Here is a 20853-nt window from a genome sequence, read left to right as displayed (position 1 = left end):
GGCAGACAGGGTGCCACTGTCTAGCCTGTAAACGTCTGTGTGTCCTCCATGGATATGCCTCCTCAGACCAACACTGACCCACCAACAAACCGGTCATGCTGAGCAATGTTACAGGCAGCATAATGTTCTCCACGGCTTCTCCAGACCCTTTCACGTCTGTCACATGTGCTCATGGTGAACCAGCTCTCATCTGTGAAAAGCACAGGGCACCAGTGGTGGACCTGCCAATTCTGGTGTTCAATGGCAAATGCCATTCGAGCTCAACGGTGCCGGACAGTGAGCACAGGGCCCACTAGAGGACGTCGGGCCCTCAGGCCACCCTCATGAAGTTTCTGATTGTTTGGTCAGAGACATTCACACCAGTGGCCTGCTGGAGGTCATTTTGTAGGGCTCTGGCAGTGCTCATCCTGTTCCTCCTTGCACAAAGGAGCAGACACCGGTCCTGCTGATGGGTTAAGGACCTTCTACAGCACTGTCCAGCTCCCCTAGAGTAACTGCCTGTCTCCTGGAATCTCCTCCATGCTCTTGAGACTGTGCTGGGAGACACAGCAAACCTTCTGGCAATGGCACGATGTTGTGCCATCCTGGAGGAGTTGGACTGCCTGTGCAACCTCTGTAGGGTCCAGGTATCGCCTCATGCTACCAGTAGTGACACTGACACAAGCCAAATGCAAAACTAGTGTAATACAGTCAGAAAAGATGAGTAGGGAAACAAATGTCAGTGGCCTCCACCTGTAAAACCATTCCTGTTTTGGGGGTCGTCTCATTGTTGCCCATCTAGTGCACTTGTTAATTTCATTAACATCAAAGCAGCTGAAACTGATTAACAACCCCCTCTGCTACTGAACTGACCAGATCAATATCCCAGGAGTTTAACTGACTTGATGCTGTTCTCTGATTAAAAAGTGTTTCTTTAATTTTTTTGAGCAATGTATATTAGATGAAAAACTTAAACTTTTAAAAAAATTAGAACTGAAATAAGTTTAAGTTGAAGTATGAAAATGACTAAAACTAAAATCAAAATTTTTTAAAGCTAAATAGAAATATTAAATGTTATCATTTGTAAGTAAGTCGCTTTGGATAAAAGCGTCTGCTAAATGACTAAATGTAAATGTAATATATATATATATATATATATATATATATATATATATATATATATATATATATATATATATATATATATATATATATATATATATATATATATACATATATATACACACATACATACACACACACACACATTGTATTTGGTATGTCTGTGATCAGGTTGCTTTGTCACACTTCTGAAGTTTGACCTCAGGAAACGTTCCTGCTGTTTTTTGATCTCAGCATCATGAATCTCTCCAGCTGTGCATGTTCCAGCCCTCATTCACTCTCTCTCATTCTGAATCTCCTTCTGTCACTCGCACCCTCTGACCTGTTTACTAAAGACCTCACATCCATTACAGACGTGATGAACACGGACAGAAAGCACTGTAATCTATCTGTCTCATTTCATTGTCTTGTTTCTTTTAGTCTCATGTTTTCTCCTTTATGTTCAAAATAGGCCAAATGTGCTAGAAATTGGGAATATTGTGAATAAGGCATAAATAACAAGCTTGATGCATTTCCATAAATTGACGCAATTATTGCAATCATGGGCTTCTTTACTGATATTCCAGGAATGCTGGGAATCCCTAGAACTCCAGTACCACTAATGGAAAGAACTGCAATGGGGGCATTTGATCTGTTTAATATCATCTTTGTGACTCATGTGGCTTGTCTTCTCTTCTTCGAGTCATGTTCAATGAGAAGAGAATCTGAAATAACTTTTTTTGTAATAATGTGCTGCTTGTGTGTGTGAGATGAGCGTGAGATTGCTCTGAAGACACAGAAAAGGATGGGTGGGACAGATGGAGAGAGGGGTGTGTCATGTGATGTGACATGACCAAACTGCTCCGACAAGTAGGTCGCTGTGAGTCCGTCTGCTGCCGTTACTGATAGTGTAACTAAACTCTCCTAGTCTGAGCAGAGACAGACAGAGGTAGTGATGCAGGACACTGAAGACGGAGAACATGCACTCAAGTTTGCTTTGTTGAAGTGTTCTTCTTCAGTTTTTGTATCTTGGTGTTGAGTTTGATGATGGAGCCTCAACGGCAGATATACAAAAGACCGGACATCCCGGATCATGTGCACTACATCATCGCCTTCCTCATCCTCATCATCGGCACTTTGGGTGTCACGGGCAACGCTCTGGTCATGTTCGCCTTCTACAGGTACGAGCGCGGAGGTGATGAACTGAAGCAAATGTCATGTAGCTCATCTCTGAAAGTTTGGGGTTTTATGTTAAGGAACATTTTAACAAATGTTATTCATTCTGTTAAACTTGATTCATACACTTTCATTTATATTTGAGAAGTTGAAGGTTATTTGGTATGTGTGTAAGAAAATAGTCTAATACATTTTAAATATCCTTGTAACAATATAATATTAATATGTTAATATGAAATCATTAAAACTGCATGCACAATATTTATGAAAGAATTAGCAATATGCTGTTTAAAATGTGAGTACATATGTTGGAACTTTACACGGTTTCATTTGTTAACGTTAGTTAACCCAATTAGTTAATGAACAATACATCTAAAGCATTTATTAATCTTAGTTCAAAAGGTCAACATTTTTATTAACTAACATTTTATATATATATATATATATATATATATATATATATATATATATATATATATATATATATACAGTGCATTAATTAATGTTAACAGATACAGAACTTTTGACCTTAAAGTTGTTTTGAGCAATATATATATATTGTTCATTGTTAGTTCATAGTTAATTATCAATGTTAACCATGTGTTACCAATATGTTTAGACATTTTGATATGTCAGAATGTAAACTTTCCAAAATATTCAATGTCACTTATCCATTAATATGTGGATGTTCATTATTGATCTGCTGGTATGGATTGTGTAATATTTTTTTAATCATATACTGTATTCACATAGATATTTAATTTTAAAGTAATTACATTTAAACAATGACATTTAATGTAATAATATTCATAACAAATGTATTACTGTTACAGTTGTGTTTAGTTCTGTCAGTTCATTGTGTTTTAGTTTGGTTTTCCCTGTGCTGGTTTTCCTGAGTTCTAATTCCTTGTTTCCATGGTTGTTAATTAGTTCTACATCTGTTCTGTTTTCCGTTGATTGTTCCCTTGTGTATTTAAGCTTTTAGTTCCAGGTATTGTTTATGTGAATGTGTAATTGCTATATCTATCTCCTAGTGATTTTTCTTTGTTTAATAAATACGTTTTTGATCCATCTTTGTTTGTACGTGTCAAACATGTTAAAATTAAATATATTAAAATATTATTAAATAATAATTAATAAAAAGTAATCTTATTATCATTATTTAGTGTTATCTATTTGTCACCTTATCTTATTATTTTTAGCATAGCGTAATTGTTTTTTTACTCTTAAAGAGTTAAAATGGTGCAATATTTAAATGGATTTTGTTTTCAGTGAGTTAACATCATAAAATAAAATAGATTTAAAATGAAGTCTTAAATTGATATAGTGACAGAGTTTCGACAGATCATCTCTCTCAGCTGCTGGATAATGCCTCTGATTCTCAAACATGTTATTGACTTTAATTGTTTTAGTGAATTGGGTCAGTGCGGTTAAAACTAGAACAGGCAGTGAAATACTAGTAAAAAGCTTGTTTTCTTTTTTACAATCCCCATTTGCTCAGATTAAAGTTACGTATGCGAAACACCCTGCAGGTCACTGGACAGCCCTAATCCTCATTTTCCATAATTGTTTTCTCCTTTGCGTTCAAAATAGGCCAAATGCGCTAGAAATTGGGAATATTGTGAGTAGGGCATAAATAACAAGCTTGATGCATTTCCATAAATGGATACAATTATTGCAATCATGGGCTTCTGAGTGGAAGGAAATTGACTGCTATTCCAGGAATGCTGGGAATCCCTAGAACTGCAGTACCACTAATGGAAAGAGCGGCAATGGGGGCATTTGATCTGTTTAATATCATCTTTGCCAAATAACTAATTTGCCTCCCACCTTCATTTTATGCATTTACAATGAAAGATTTTGTTTTACTTGATTATTGAACAATCATTAACAATAACGAACAAGTTAACAAAGATTAGTAGGGATATGATCAGTTCATGTGTACAAAAAAATCTTATTATAACATAACGTATTTGCATTTAAATGCATTTAAAAGGATAGTTCATGCAAAAAGAAAATTCTGCCATCAATTTCCCACTCTCATGTTGTTCCATACCTATATGACTTTCTTTTTTATTCTTCTGTGGAACAGAAGGTTCCCATTGACTTCAACTGTATTTTTTGTCCATATAATGGAAGTCAATGGGAACCAAAACCATTTCTTCAAAATATCTTCTTTTGTGAAAAAAGAAAAACACATAAATTGAAGCAACACACAACATCTGTGTTCTTTCTGTTTTAACAATGGAAAAATTTGACTTGGTTTTAATGATTTTTTTGTTTTTTTGTTGTTGTTTTTTTGCAGTAATAAAAAGTTGCGGAACCTGCCAAATTATTTCATAATGAACCTGGCGGTCAGCGATTTCCTCATGGCCATCACACAATCTCCAATGTTCTTCATCAACTGCCTGTATAAGGAATGGATGTTTGGGGAACTTGGTAACTCTTTTTTTGCATTCACACATATATGCATATATATATATATATATTAGGGCTGTCAATCGATTAAAAATTTTAATCTAATTAATTACATACTCTGTGATTAATTAATCTAAATGAATCGCATACATAATTTTTATGATACTGACAATAAAGTACCCGTCACTCCCACTGTAATTCTTTCTTGCCCTCTTTGCAAAAAAAAAGAAGTGATTTTATAGCTTTGTAAGAGAAGATGCTTTTTTGCTAAACCTGAAAAGTATTAAAAAGTAGCATTTAGAAGTTATATTAACTAATAATATAATTTTCTACCATATACAATTGAATGCACCTAGCTAACAACAGCTTGCTTTGTTCTGGTTTCACCTCACTCCAGTCTAAACTAACTGATTTTATAGGTAGGCTTAATTTACTACACATTGTCATTTAAATAACCTGAAAATATTGTGGATTATTAAGGCTAATTTTACTAACCACTCTTGCTAAATGGGGTAAGCACACTTGTTCTCATTTCAGAGTTGTTCAAGTAAATGATTCACTACAGACCGTGTGGACAGATCAGTTGTTGTCATGATTCATTAAAATGAATCTGTTCAAATGAGTCATTAGTCACGAATCGGACATTAGCGGACGTTGACGCGTTGCGTGCAAATCGCGACTGTTATTAGGACATCGCAAAAGATTTATCAACACAGAAAACACTTCACCACTGGATAGGATTTTCTTTTTGTTTACTGAAAGTGTGGTTTATGTCAGCTGCACGTGCAGGGCGCCTGTCAGAGAAGATGAGGTGACGTTCTTTTGAGCGCTATTCACTCCCAGTGGTTATTCAGGAAAAACATTCTCCGAATGTGCCTCGTGAAACATGGATTCGGTCTTATGAACTTTTAGCATTGTGTCAGTTGATTTAGATTATTATGTTCAAGGTAGAGAGAGTGCAAAGACGGTGCTTACTTTGAAGACAGAGAAAGCTCGCGCGCAGGAGAACGGCTCCAGGTCCAAGGTCAATACGGAATGGATTAATCTGCGTTATTTTTTTAACGCGTTATTTTATTATTAATTAATCGAAATTAACGCGTTATTTTGACAGCCCTTATATATATATATATATATATATATATATATATATATATATATATATATATATATATATATATATATATATATATACACCGATCAGGCATAACATTGTGACCAACTTCCTAATATTGTGTTGGTCCCCCTTTTGCTGCCAAAACAGCCCTGACCCGTTGAGGCATGGACTCCACTAGACCCCTGAAGGTGTGCTGTGGTATCTGCACCAAGATGTTAGCAGCAGATCCTTTCAGTCCTGTAAGCCTCCATGGATTGGACTTGTTTGTTCAGCACATCCCACAGATGCTCGATTGGATTGAGATCTGGGGAATTTGGAGGCCAAGTCAACACCTCAAACTCGTTGTTGTGCTCCTTAAACCATTCTTGAACCATTTTTGCTTTGTGGCAGGAGCATTATCCTGCTGAAAGAGGCCAAAGCCACCAGGGAATACCATTTCAATGAAAGGGTGACCATGGTCTGCAACAATGCTTTGGTAGGTGGTACGTGTCAAAATAACATCCACGTGGATGGCAGGACCCAAGATTTCCCAGCAGAACATTGCCCAAAGCATCACACTGCCTCCGTCGGCTTGCCTTCTTCCCATAGTGCATCCTGGTGCCATGTGTTCCCCAGGTAAGCGACGCACACGCACCCGGCCATCCACGTGATGTAAAAGAAAACGTGATTCATCAGACCAGGCCACCTTCTTCCATTGCTCCGTGGTCCAGTTCTGATGCTCACGTGTCCACTGTTGGTGCTTTCGGCGGTGGACAGGGGTCAGCATGGGCACCCTGACTGATCTGCATCTATGCAGCCCCATACACAAAAAAACTGTGATGCACTGTGTATTCTGACACCTTTCTATCAGATCTTGAGCAATTTGAGCTACAGTAGCTCGTCTGTTGGATCAGGCCACACGGGCCAGCCTTTTCTCCCAATGTGAGCCTTGGCCGCCCATGACCAGAGGTGGGTAGTAACGAAGTACATTTACTTCGTTACATGTACTTGAGTAGTTTTTTGGAAAATTTGTACTTTTTAGAGTAGATTGAAATGTGGGTACTTTTACTTTAACTTGAGTACATTTGTAATGAAAAATCTGTACTTTTACTTCGCTACAATGGGCAACGTTCCTCTCGTTACTTTATTTTAATTCAATACTGTAAATGTTAAGAAATGCGTAGTTTATTCCATGCGCGCTGTCTCTTTTTTTCATGAACGATGCCCCATTCACAAATGAATCACTCTTTTGAGTCGATTCTGTTCAAAGACTTGATCAAACAAGTTGGCAAAACTGTCTAAATTGATTCGCGAATCAGTTTGAATGATTTGTTCAGTTCCTGCACGCGCTGAATCGTTTGAAGCGGTTTCTCACTCGGAGCGGATGAAGTGGCAGTGGACCTACAGTCAATTAAAAGCAAATCTGCAAATGCATCCAATTGTTTGCCAGCGATGAAGACCTTTATTAGTTGAGCTGCGTATGCTGTCTGTGAACAATTCCACAGGTAGGCCTATCGATTTCATTTGATTTTACTTCATGATACAGCCAATAGCCGACATTTTACAACCAAACAGATTATTACGTCACTATAACAAAAGTATGTAGTATTTCTTTACCGTTTTTATGGGCATATATCTTAATTTATACATTAATTTATACATATACTATTGCGCAATGGCGGCGCCAGCGACCTGTTCGTCTTGAAAATGAACGCTTTGCGTTGACACAGTTAAGCAGTTTACACGCGCCTGCTGAAATATACATTTGATTACATTTTGGAGAACAGACCGAAGAAGATCCGTCAATGTGTATTTGATCATTGTTTGTGTCAAGTTCAGATATGAGCGCGAGCACATGTAAAGAGTTTTCCCTCTTCTTTAAAATGTAACGTTAGCTGTATACGTTATTAATATAGTAACGATACATTCGGGTTACCGATGCTAGAAATAATGCTTGTCTCTTCTATGTTTGTTTGTTGCAAAGATATCTAATTATGATAATAAATTAAATATCTATTTAAATAATAAACATTAAATAACATGCTATTGTGTGTGTGTGTATATATATATATATATATATATATATATATATATATATAATAAAAGTAACTAGTAACGAGCTACTTGAGTAAGATTTTTATTGGATACTTTTTTACTCTTACTCAAGTAACTATTAGGATTATTACTTTCACTTTTACTTTGAGTAAATATTTCTATAAGTACTTGTACTTTTACTTGAGTACAGTTTTTGGATACTCTACCCACCTCTGCCCATGACCCTGTCGCCGGTTCACCACTGTTCCTTCCTTGGAGCACTTTTGATAGATACTGACCACTGCAGACCGGGAACACCCCACAAGAGCTGCAGTTTTGGAGATGCTCTGACCCAGTCATCTAACCATCACAATTTGGCCCTTGTCAAACTCGCTCAAATCCTTACGCTTGCCCGTTTCTCCTGCTTCTAACACATCAACTTTGAGGATTAAATGTTCACTTGCTGCCTAATATATCCCACCCACTAACAGGTGCCGTGATGAAGAGATAATCAGTGTTATTCACTTCACCTGTCAGTGCTCATAATGTAATGCCTGATCGGTGTGTAGATATATATATTATATATTATATATATAATGTATATATTATCTCTATTTGTCCTTAGGATGTAAAATATATGCATTCTGTGGCGCACTGTTTGGCATCACCTCGATGATAAACCTGTTGGCCATCTGTATCGATCGCTACCTGGTCATCACCAAACCGCTGCAGACCATCCAGCGGAACTCCAAACGCAGAACATCTCTGGCCATCCTGTGCATCTGGCTCTACTCTCTGGCCTGGAGTCTGGCACCTCTGATTGGCTGGAGTAAGATTTAAATATTCTGTTCTATTATTTAAATATTCTAATGGGGCCTGAAAGTAGGTGTCATTTTCAGGCTATAATAAAGAAAATACAGGTATATAGGGCTGGTAAGCTGAAATGTGCTGGTTGTGTGATGATAAATTCCATGACATCTATTAAAAGCATAACCTGCTCTTACAGGTTCCTACATCCCTGAAGGTCTGATGACATCATGCACGTGGGATTACGTCTCGCCGTCTCCCGCCAACAGGAGTTACACCATGATGCTGTGCTGTTTCGTCTTCTTCATCCCCCTGGCCATGATTCTCTTCTGCTACCTGTTCATGTTCCTCTCCGTACGACAGGCCAGCAGGTCTGAGCTCCTCACGTCACCACTGGGGTCTTGAGTTTAAAGAGTGATCATTGAAAAGCATTCATGACTGTATTATGTGTGTGTTTAGAGATCTAGAAAGGCTGAGCACTCAGAAGTCCAGCTTTGTGAAGCACCAGTCCATGAGGAGTGAATGGAAACTGGCTAAAATAGCGGCTGTGGTCATAGTCGTGTACGTTTTGTCCTGGGCTCCGTACGCATGCGTCACCCTCATAGCCTGGGCAGGGTGAGTGCTGAGCATCCTCACATTTTCAGAAATGTTTATTCATACATTTGTACGGGACTTCACATTCAGTTGTTCCTCATATAAGCTTAGGCAGCATCACTAAACCTATTGCTTATACTTAGGATTAGTGAGTTAAACAAGCTTGTAACCCTAAGAATGTAGTTTGTGATACTCTATCGTTCAAAAGTTTGGGGTCCGTAAGGTTTAATACTTTCATTCAACAAGGAAAGGATGCATTAAATTGATCAAAAGTGACAGTAAAACATGTTATAAAGGATTTCTGTTTCAAATAAATGCTGTTTTTCTTCTTTTCTTTTCATCCCAAAATCCTTTAAAAAAAAAATGATTACAGTTTCCACAAAAATATTAAGTAGCACAACTGTTTTTAACTTTGATAATTATAAGAAATGTTTCTTGAGCACCAAATCAGCATATTACACTGTAAAAATTAATTCAGGGGACCTATTACCACAACTTAAATAAACGTATGTTTGCAAGTAATTAAATAATTTAAGTTATTTTGATGAGATCTGTTGACATAATCATGTTGATCATTACATCAACTTAATATTGTGTGTAATTTAAATAGAAATTTCTGTGTTAATTTTTATTTAATTTTTAAATACTTAATAAACAAGACTAATAGATAAGGTTAACAGATATTAATTGGTTCCAGTGCCACCAATTAATTTCTTTTTTTGAGTAACTTAAAAAAATTTTGTTTATGCTACAAATTAAGTACGCCTAACTCAATGTCGTTTTTTTTGGGTTGAACATAATTTCATTAGAAGTTACTCTCATAACTCAAAAATATTGATGCAAATTGTTGCATTTTGAGCCAAAACATTTGATTTTAGAGGGCAGAATGATTTCTGAAGGATCATGTGACACTGAAGACTGGAGTAATGATGCTGAAAATTCAGCTTTGATCACAGGAATAAATTACATTGTAAAATAAAAAACAGATATTTTTTAAATTGTAATAATATTTCACAATATTACTATTTTTGAATAAATGCAACGTTGGTGAGCAAAAGATAATCCTTTTAAAAACATTAAAATTCTCACTGACCCCTAACCTTTACATCAAATTTTATGACTACACGCATTAAGCTTAAACATCAGTATTATTGTTGCCGTCAATAGCCTCGTGGGCAGCGCACCGACATATAGCGACGTTGCACTTTGGGTGACCCGAGTTTGAGTCCCGGCTCGCGGACCTTTCCTGATCCCGTCCCCCTCTCTCTTCCTCACTTTTCTTCCTGTTTGCATCCTATCATAATAAAGGCAAAATAAAACTAAAACTAAAAAAAAAACTAAAAAAAAAAAGCATCAGTATTATTGTCACATGCAACCATATGGGTTGTAAAGTTATGGCCTCGCACTGAGGCTACAGCCATGTGATGGAAGCCAAACAACCGCTCACTTGTGTTCACTAGACTGCTTTGTTGTTATCTGTTCTGTAGGCATGACATGGTCTTTCCTCTGTGATTAAAAGATACATTTGAATGAGAAATAATTCCCAAATACAGTATTTGCCCTAAATTTGAAAGTATAGTTCCTAACACATCTTATATGTTGTGTTTGCAACATAATATTGGGTAAAATTGGGGTAGTTCTGTAATGGGGGTACAATTTCTGTATAACCACATACTTTAAAGTATGAAAGTACAAAACAAAAAAACAAATATTGAACATTTCCATTAGTGCCCAGAAGAAAAAAATTGACACATATTGATCTTTTAGCAGATATTGTCACCTTATATGTGGTAAGTTGTCACAATGGAAAATCACTGTTTAGAGAAATTGATATTGATTTGAAGAAAATAGCTTTTTTTTTAAATAGAGGTTTTCGCTCTGTTAAGTGTTGATCATATTTGTTAATTGTTTTGAGCAATGTCACCATTATTGTTATTTGTGATCAATTTGAATATTTGATATTTTAGAGGACATGAAAATATAAAATGTTAAATAAAATAAGTATTGATGGAATTAAACTTCAATACACGATGCAGAAATAAACCTCAATACACGATGCATTCAAACAGTATACTTTACTGGATGCTACATTTGCTGTAATCTTTATATATAGAAGTGTTACAGTGTCTGTAATCTGCAAATCCCCAGATTACTACCGTTTATCTGGCACTTTTCGATTGTACATTTGTCTCATAGGTGTGTGTGTGTGTGTGTGTGTGTGTGTGTGTGTGTGTGTGTGTGTGTGTGTGTGTGGAGCTATAGTATCTGTTAAGCTCAGCACAGCTGTGAGAAGTAGGAAGTGATTATAAAACATTATAATCTCTCTTTCTGTCTGCAGTGCTGCACTGCTTCCCCTCTACACTTTCTGAATGACCTACATGTGTTCAAAAGTAACTACTTTTTCCTCGGTTTCTCAGGCATGCAAACATCCTCACGCCCTACTCTAAAACTCTGCCGGCGGTCATCGCCAAGTCATCGGCCATCTACAACCCTTTCATATATGCCATAATTCACACCAAATATAGGTAAATGAATCATCAAACACACAAATACACAATCACACACACTTCACGCAAAGATAGATAGATAGATAGATAGATAGATAGATAGATAGAGGGGTGTAATGATGCACAAACATGACGAGTTATAAAGTCTGAATTGCATGTTATAATGTCCAATTGTGGGATTTGTGAGTTAAGAAGTCAGAATTGCGAGATATAAACTCGCAATTCTGAGAAAAAAGTCAATTCTGACTTGTGAGTTTATATCACGCAGTTCTGACTTTATAACTCAAAACTGAGAGTTTAAATCTCGTAATTCTGAGAAAAAAAGTCAGATTTAGTGGCGGAAACAAGTTTCCATAGGTTTTGCATTAACTTCTAAATCTAATTATAAAGTACATTTTCTACTCCAATGCATTTTTAAAATATAGTCATTTACATAATGGCTGTCATAACTTGTTTTCATGACAAATTTATTTAAACTAAATAATCAAGACTGTCGACTACGGAAGAGGATTAGGGCCAAGCAATAATAAAAAAAATAAAACCATCTCGAGATTAAAGTTGTTAAATTTAGAGAAAAAACGTGTTAAATTTCGAGAAAAAAGTCGAGATAAAATGTTGAGAATAAACTAGTTAAATTACGAGAAAAAACTTGTTAAATTTTGAGAAAAAAGTCGAGATAAAATGTTGAGAATAAACTCGTTAAATTACGAGAAAAAAGTCGTTAAATTTCGAGAAAAAAGTCAAGATAAAATGTTGAGAATAAACTCGTTATATTACGGGAAAAAAGTCGTTAAATTTCGAGAAAAAAGTCGAGATAAAATGTTGAGAATAAACTCGTTATATTACGAGAAAAATCTCGTTAAATTTCAAGAAAAAAGTCAAGATAAAATGTTGAGAATAAACTCATTATATTATGAGAAAAAAGTTGTTAAATTTCGAGAAAAAAGTCGTTAAATTTCAAGAAAAAAGTTAAGATAAAATGTTGAGAATAAACTTGTTATATTACGGGAAAAAAGTCGTTAAATTTCGAGAAAAAAGTCAAGATAAAATGTTGAGAATAAACTCGTTATATTACGAGAAAAAAGTCATTAAATTTCGAGAAAAAAGTCGTTAAATTTCAAGAAAAAAAGTCAAGATAAAATGTTGAGAATAAACTCGTTATATTACGGGAAAAAAGTCGTTAAATTTCGAGAAAAAAGTCAAGATAAAATGTTGAGAATAAACTCGTTATATTACGAGAAAAAAGTCGTTAAATTTCGAGAAAAAAGTCGTTAAATTTCAAGAAAAAAGTCAAGATAAAATGTTGAGAATAAACTCGTTATATTACGGGAAAAAAGTAGTTAAATTTCGAGAAAAAAGTCAAGATAAAATGTTGAGAATGAACTCGTTATATTACGAGAAAAATCTCATTAAATTTCAAGAAAAAAGTCAAGATAAAATGTTGAGAATAAACTCGTTATATTACGAGAAAAATCTCGTTAAATTTCAAGAAAAAAGTCAAGATAAAATGTTGAGAATGAACTCGTTATATTACGAGAAAAAAGTAGTTACATTTCAAGAAAAAAGTCAAGATAAAATGTTGAGAATAAACTCGTTATATTACGGGAAAAAAGTCGTTAAATTTCGAGAAAAAAGTCAAGATAAAATGTTGAGGATAAACTCGTTATATTACGAGAAAAATCTCATTAAATTTCAAGAAAAAAGTCAAGATAAAATGTTGAGAATAAACTCGTTATATTACGAGAAAAATCTCGTTAAATTTCGAGAAAAAAGTCAAGATAAAATGTTGAGAATAAACTCATTATATTACGAGAAAAATCTCGTTAAATTTCAAGAAAAAAGTCAAGATAAAATGTTGAGAATAAACTCGTTATATTACGAGAAAAATCTCGTTAAATTTCAAGAAAAAAGTCAAGATAAAATGTTGAGAATAAACTCGTTATATTACGAGAAAAAAGTCGTTAAATTTCGAGAAAAAAGTCGTTAAATTTCAAGAAAAAAGTCAAGATAAAATGTTGAGAATAAACTCATTATATTACGGGAAAAAAGTCGTTAAATTTCGAGAAAAAAGTCAAGATAAAATGTTGAGAATAAACTCGTTATATTACGAGAAAAATCTCGTTAAATTTCAAGAAAAAAGTCAAGATAAAATGTTGAGAATAAACTCGTTATATTACGAGAAAAATCTCGTTAAATTTCAAGAAAAAAGTCAAGATAAAATGTTGAGAATAAACTCGTTATATTACGAGAAAAAAGTCGTTAAATTTCGAGAAAAAAGTCGTTAAATTTCAAGAAAAAAGTCAAGATAAAATGTTGAGAATAAACTCGTTATATTACGAAAAAAATCTCATTAAATTTCAAGAAAAAAGTCAAGATAAAATGTTGAGAATAAACTCGTTATATTACGGGAAAAAAGTCGTTAAATTTCGAGAAAAAAGTCAAGATAAAATGTTGAGAATAAACTCGTTATATTACGAGAAAAATCTCGTTAAATTTCAAGAAAAAAGTCAAGATAAAATGTTGAGAATAAACTCGTTATATTACGAGAAAAAACTCTTTAAATTTCGAGAAAAAAGTCAAGATAAAATGTTGAGAATAAACTCGTTATATTACGAGAAAAAAGTTGTTAAATTTCGAGAAAAAAGTCAAGATAAAATGTTGAGAATAAACTCATTAAATTATGAGAAAAAAGTTGTTAAATTACGAATTTGTTCTCATAATTTAACGACTTTTTTCTTGTACTTTAACAACTTTTTTCTCATAATTTAACGAGTTTATTCTCAACATTTTATCTCAATTTTTTTCTTGAAATTTAATGAGTTTTTTCTCGTAATTTAATGAGTTTATTCTCAACATTTTATTTCGAGTTTTTTCTCTAAATTTAACAACTTTAATCTCGAGATGGTTTTATTTTTTTATTATTGCTTGGCCCTAATCCTCTTCCGTAGTCGACACAAAATGGCTGATGTAAATGTAATGCTACATGAGATATTATTCTCAAGCAGTTTTATTGATATCTTTCCACAGTTGAAACACTGGTTGAGAGATCACACGTAAACATACCGATCCATCGCCTTTTCTTCTTCTGGTGTTTTTTCTGGTAGCAAACAGCGTTGCATTACCGCACGCAAAAACCCCTTCTAGATTGGAGTGTGGATCGCCTCTGACCGACTGTATTTATTCGTGCGACTGTATGCACCGAACCGTGACATCCGTACCATATGACGAATACATGTACCGTTACACCCCTAATAGATAGTAACAAAAGTCATGGCCAATTTTGTCCAATTTTACATCATTCTCTCTGCAGAGCCACATTAGCTGAGAAGGTACCAGGTTTGTCCTGCCTGTCTCGCTCTCAGAAGGACTGTCTCTCCTCCTCCACCAACAGTGATGCCTCCAGTGTCAGCAGACAGTCATCCGTCTTCAAGAACAAACTGCACTCTGCCAACGACTCCCCTGCTATGGTACAGTAGAAAGGCCCATCTGTAGGCTTGTATTTGTAAGACTCACATGAGACTCCAGTCATATCAGTGGCCTATAGACTGTTGAAATCCCATGACCAGCTCAATACTTCTCACTTTATCTCAGTAACAGTTGCCGAATATGTGTCTGGTTTATTCTCACTTGCTGAAGGCTCATTATGGATCTATATTTTAGGGTGTGTTTATGTGTGTGTGTGAGATTGCAGGTAATGGGAGAAGTGGAGCTGGACCTGATGGAGAACAGGTCGAACGTGTCTAAAGTGTCATTTAGAGGCTTCTCTAGACGGCGGATCCTCAAATGCTCCTCACTGCTGATAGAGAAGGTGAGGTTTAAAGCACGTCCTGATATGGCTGAGTTAGATGCGTTCCTGGGTCAACATATTTTGTTGATCCTGGAACAACATTCCACTCTGAAAATTTAGTCTTAACCCTATTCCTATCCCTAAACCTAACCCTACCCATAAGTTATCCCAAAAATCAGAGGGAAATGATAGATGAATAACACTGATGTAGAAGCACCAATTCATGATTTTAAGCCTAAACTTGACATAATCTGTGAACTTGTCCCTCAAATCTGATTGGTTGATTTGAATGTTGTTCCAGGATCAACAAAAATGTTGACCCAGGAACATGTTGAACTCAGCAATATCATGTTATGCGAGGTTTAAAGGTGCAATATGTAAGAATTTTGCAATAAAATATCCAGAAACCACTAGGACAGTGTTATATATTTTGTTCACTTGAGTACTTACAATATCCAAAATGTTTCCAACTATTTGTAAATGGTGAGAAAATTTTTGCAATTTTAAACCAAGGCTCCGGGACGTGTGAGGAGTAGCATGTCAATTGCGTCATACCCGCGTTACCCTCGGTTTTCGGTTTATTTTGTAGAAACCTTGGAAACAACAAAGACACTTTAATATATTACATGTTTTAAAGGTGCCCTAGAATTAAAAATTGAATTTACCTTGGCATAGTTAAATAAAAAGAGTTCAGTACATGGAAATGACATACAGTGAGTCTCAAACTCCATTGTTTCCTCCTTCTTATATAAATCTCATTTGTTTAAAAGACCTCTGAAGAATCTCAACATAACACCAACTGTTACGTAACAGTCGGGATCATTAATATGTACGCCCCCAATATTTGCATATGCCAGCTCATTTTCAAGGCATTACACAAGGGCAGCCAGTATTAACGTCTGGATCTGTGCACAGCTGAATCATCAGACTAGGTAAGCAAGCAAGAACAACAGCGAAAAATGGCAGATGGAGCAATAATAACTGACATGGTCCATGATAACATGATATTTTTAGTGATATTTGTAAATTGTCCTTCTAAATGTTTCGTTAGCATGTTGCTAATGTACTGTTAAATGAGGTTAAAGTTACCATCGTTTCTTACTGTATTCACGGAGACAAGAGCCATCGCTATTTTTATTTTTAAACACTTGCAGTCTGTATAATTCATAAACACAACTCTTTATAAATCTCTCCAACAGTGTGTAATGTTAGCTTTAGCCACGGAGCACTATCAAACTCATTCAGAATCAAATGTAAACATCCAAATAAATACCATACTTAAGCGATTAGACATGCTGCATGACGAACACTTTGTAAAGATCCATTTTGAGGGTTATATTAGCTGTGTGAACTTTGTTTTTGCTGGTTAAGGCAGTCGCGAGCTCGGGGGCGGGGATCACGAGAATTTAAAGGGGCCGCGCAACCTGAATCGGCGCATATTTAATGATGCCCCAAAATAGGCAGTTAGAAAAATGAATAAAAACAAAAATCTATGGGGTATTTTGAGCTGAAACTTCACAGACACATTCAGGGGACACCTTAGACTTATATTACATCTTTTGAAAAAACGTTCTACGGCACCTTTAATAGACAAGGGAACAACTGTTTTGATATATTTATAGACAGAAAACTAATTATTGTTATATAGCTCAACACGTTTAGTTTTATTGCTTAAATCTAATTTTCTTGATTTTTTGCGAGTACCATGCTTTACCATGCCTCAGAGAAAAACACTATTTTGTCAAGTAGCTAACATAGCATAATCAGATGCAGCTTTATTTTTAGTAACAGTAATACAGAATTTTCTCCATCATACAATACGTTTTGAAAATTAATTGCATGCCATTTATCAACACAAGCATCCAGCATTTAATATGATATTCTAAAATCGATCTATCTTACTGCAGTGTGTAACAGTGTCTCACAGCAGCCACCGAGCAAACGCACAGAGTAACGTTATAATATTTTCAATACACTCAAATGTATCTAATATGATAAACAGAGCTGCGTTACCTCATACTCATGACCGGAAAAGCGGAAGCGGTGCCGGCGACTGTGTCATAATAAAAGTTCTGCTGCTCGTGAGGTGTGAGTTGCACAATCACACTCGGTCCTGCTCTGCTTCATACTACAATAACGTTAATAATCGCACCCATGAACATGATTTCTTCCCGAGTCCTATCCCAATTCTTTTCCACCGGCCGTTGAGGTGGAGACCACATGTCCCAAGATTCCACGCTCAAACTTGGCATCATCAAGCTACGCCTTTGTTTTGAATAGGCCTCTAGCGACCTCTAGCAGACAGAAAATTCTACATATTGCACCTTTAATTCACTGACTTGTGCTGAAACATTATATAGACCAATTTGGTGTTTGCAAACAGCGATGACGTTTTTTGTGGGCGGAGCCTAGCTGGTTGCAGAAAATGACAGTTGAGCAGTAGAAGTCTATGGAAGCCACGAAATAAAAGAATAAAAAAAGTTAATTTCGAGTTTATATCTCACAATTCTGACTTTTATTTCTCGCAAATCTGAGTTTACATCTCACATTTCTTACAAAGAAAAACAGAATTGTCAGATATACTCGTTATTCTGTCTTTTCTGAATTGCAATTCCGCAATTGCAAATCCCGCAATTCTGACTTTTTCCCCCTCAGAATTGTGAAATAAACTCACAATTGCGAGTTATAAAGTCCGAACTGGGAGTAATAAACACGCAAATGCAAGAAAAAAAAGTCAGAATTGTGAAATAAAAATTATTATGTTTAAAAGTTATCTATGTAAAATACTATAGGTTTAAATTATTTTAATTATAATTATTTCATGATGTAACTGCTATGTATGTATGTCCTCTGAACTGCATATGTGAATATTATGTACACTTACTGTTTACATCAAATTCCTGCTTTAATAGTAGACTAATCCTTACAGATGTCATCAGTCCAGTCTGTGAAACGTCTCTGTTTATCTTCAAAGGACGTTTTTAACGATGGTTTTCTTTAAAAATGAAGACTATATTTTTTGCATTCCGATTCCAACATCCAGAGGCACAACAAAACATTTTTCTCTTTTTCTGTGGATTTTGCACATTTTCCTTCAATTGCTACCACTATTATTCTGCAACCAGTATGCGCGAGCAGCTGCAAGTGACGTAATTGTGACGTCTGCTCCAAAGTGGTCTATAGAGTTTAAAATGAAGGTACAGGAAGGGGCGTGTCCATATAATTCAAGCTTGTTTGTGTTTGTGTTCTGTAGCCTCCGGTACAGATGAGAGAGTCGCTCAGTCTATGCGAGCAAGATCTCGTGTCCGGTTCCCTCGCCATGGCAAGCGCACCGATGGTCATTTACACTAAAAAGAGCAGGAGTGCTGAATTGACCTCTGACCTTCCATTTAACCCTAACAACGACTCCGTGACCCACAGCTCCTCATACACTCCCACAATCATCATTAGTCCAGCCTCAGAGAGCAACTTGAGAGAAGATACAGTTGGAGAAGAAAAGTCTGGATCTCAGGACTCAAGGAACTTAATGTTCAACCTCACAAACATAAACTGTCCAGCAGAGTTAATGGAGAGTATGGAGCGATTTCTCACATGAAATGACCAGCACTGATCTGAGACTGTTAAACTAGATGTGCACAGCATGAAGGAAACAGCAGTGCTTGCAAATTAATAACGTTAACGTTTTCAGTTCAGTGTAAATGAGAGGTGAAATTGGAGGTGCTTTTTTGTGTACAACAATCAAACATTATTTGTTTTTATTGAAAATTTACAATTTTTGTCAAGTTTGTTTTGATTAAAAATCATATATTTGTACTTTCCACATGAACTTTCCCATTGTCCATGCATAGTGACAAACAGGTTTTTAAGAAAGTGGTGTGGGAGAAAATAAAATCTGTGTTTTTCTTTTTGTTTTGTCGTCTAAAATATTTAGTATGTGTGATTTTTAAGGTACACTGTGTAACTTTTGGCCATCTAGTGGTTAAAAAACAAAACTGCTAGCATTTTGCGGAAGAATATTGTTTCGGTTGTACTTTGGCTCGGAGTGACTGTGGATGAATATGGTTCTTTCACATATCTAAAAAAAAAGGAAGATTATCCTACTGCTCATAAAACATTCACTAGGCTTAAGAGATATAACCAGTTCAGATGGAAAGGATCTCAAGCTGACACATTAATGGACACACTTCCTTGAAAATAAATTCCAGTACAGCGCTACAACAACCATCATGAAATTACCTTTCACAATAAATACTGCTTTACAATGAACTCGTTACATATGGTAATTTATCTGTTCAATAAAATACCTTACTCACCTGGTGAGTAATAAAAATGCCATCTCCATGTTGCTTTTACAACATTTCAAATCCCTCAGTTCTCGCCATATCTGAAACGCCAGGCAAAATGTTGATTGTTATTTCGAGCTCTGTCACATTCTCTTTTTGCCAGCATACTCTCCTCTGTTCAGCTTCTTCTTTTTTTAAATTGGTGATTCCCTGAGGTTCGAGATTTTGCACTTAATATCAACTTTTCTTGCTAGTTGTTGTGACAACTAGCCTATGGCAATCCCACACCATACACGCGTCAAAGGCCCTGTCCCAAATGGCACACTTCTATGCACTTTCGGTCTTGAGGACTTACAATTGCTGCCGCGTGCACGTGTCCGTTAAGTCCACGAGACCGTAGGGTGTCCCGTTTGTCAATTTTAGGCTTCAAGAGTGCTCGTGAGCGCCCTCGATGCACAGATTGCAGACTTTTGCTGAGTCCGCACTAGTGCGAGCTCCGTGGCAGACTTCTTCCCGACAGTCAAAGCAGCATTACGTCACGAAAGTGCGGACTCAGAGGAAGACCGTGAGTGTTTAGGGTGCCATTTGGGACAGGGCCAATGAAGGCGGTGCAACTTTTCTCTATTTATGGATATGACAAGACATGGACATGCGAGTGACATATGTACGTAATTTCCCGCAAAAAAACATCCCTAAAATATAAACACTTACAACAGGCTTACCATAGTGAATCAAGATGAGACAAAAACACGTTTTGGAAGAGAGATTGACTATGTGCTTTATATTCAATACATTTTTAAATAAAAGCTATAAAAACTGAATTTAATAACCAAAAAGTAGACTGTATTTGTTTAATCAGCTTTTATCTAAAGCAACATAGAAATGACAAAGTAATAATGACAAAGTCCAACTTTTTGTACCGTGAAAAATGACTGAATATAAAATATATTACACAAAATAAATAAAAAAAGAGTATTCCATGAGATTGTGACAAGAAGTGACATCATTTGCACTCTTTCTACCTCATGACAGGAAGAAATATACAGTAAATAATTCAGTTAAATTATCTATTTT

General features: G+C 35.7%; 1 protein-coding gene across 3 annotated transcripts; it reads left to right on the top strand.

The window, feature by feature from the left end:
- The first annotated feature begins 1819 nt into the window (after positions 1-1819).
- On the top strand, positions 1820-20647 carry opn4xb (opsin 4xb). 3 transcript variants are annotated; one of them, XM_048188692.1, is made up of 9 exons: positions 1820-2261; positions 4562-4695; positions 8427-8630; positions 8808-8979; positions 9068-9223; positions 11620-11727; positions 15020-15176; positions 15401-15517; positions 18750-20647. In XM_048188692.1, the coding sequence occupies exons 1-9, from the start codon at positions 2125-2127 to the stop codon at positions 19089-19091; spliced, it is 1527 nt and encodes a 508-aa protein (XP_048044649.1). In that variant the 5' UTR covers positions 1820-2124; the 3' UTR covers positions 19092-20647. The 3 variants fall into 3 exon arrangements, with proteins under 3 accessions (XP_048044649.1, XP_048044651.1, XP_048044650.1); XM_048188694.1 differs by lacking the exons at positions 1820-2261; positions 4562-4695 and adding an exon at positions 6684-6736 and having other exon boundaries at positions 18750-20646; XM_048188693.1 differs by lacking the exons at positions 1820-2261; positions 4562-4695 and adding an exon at positions 7214-7272 and having other exon boundaries at positions 18750-20646.
- Positions 20648-20853: the final 206 nt, after the last annotated feature.

Source organism: Megalobrama amblycephala, linkage group LG4 (assembly GCF_018812025.1).
Source record: "Megalobrama amblycephala isolate DHTTF-2021 linkage group LG4, ASM1881202v1, whole genome shotgun sequence".
NCBI lineage: Eukaryota > Metazoa > Chordata > Actinopteri > Cypriniformes > Xenocyprididae > Megalobrama > Megalobrama amblycephala.
The sequence above is the reverse complement of the archived record's forward strand: the minus strand, read 5'-3'. Positions and strand labels throughout refer to the sequence as shown.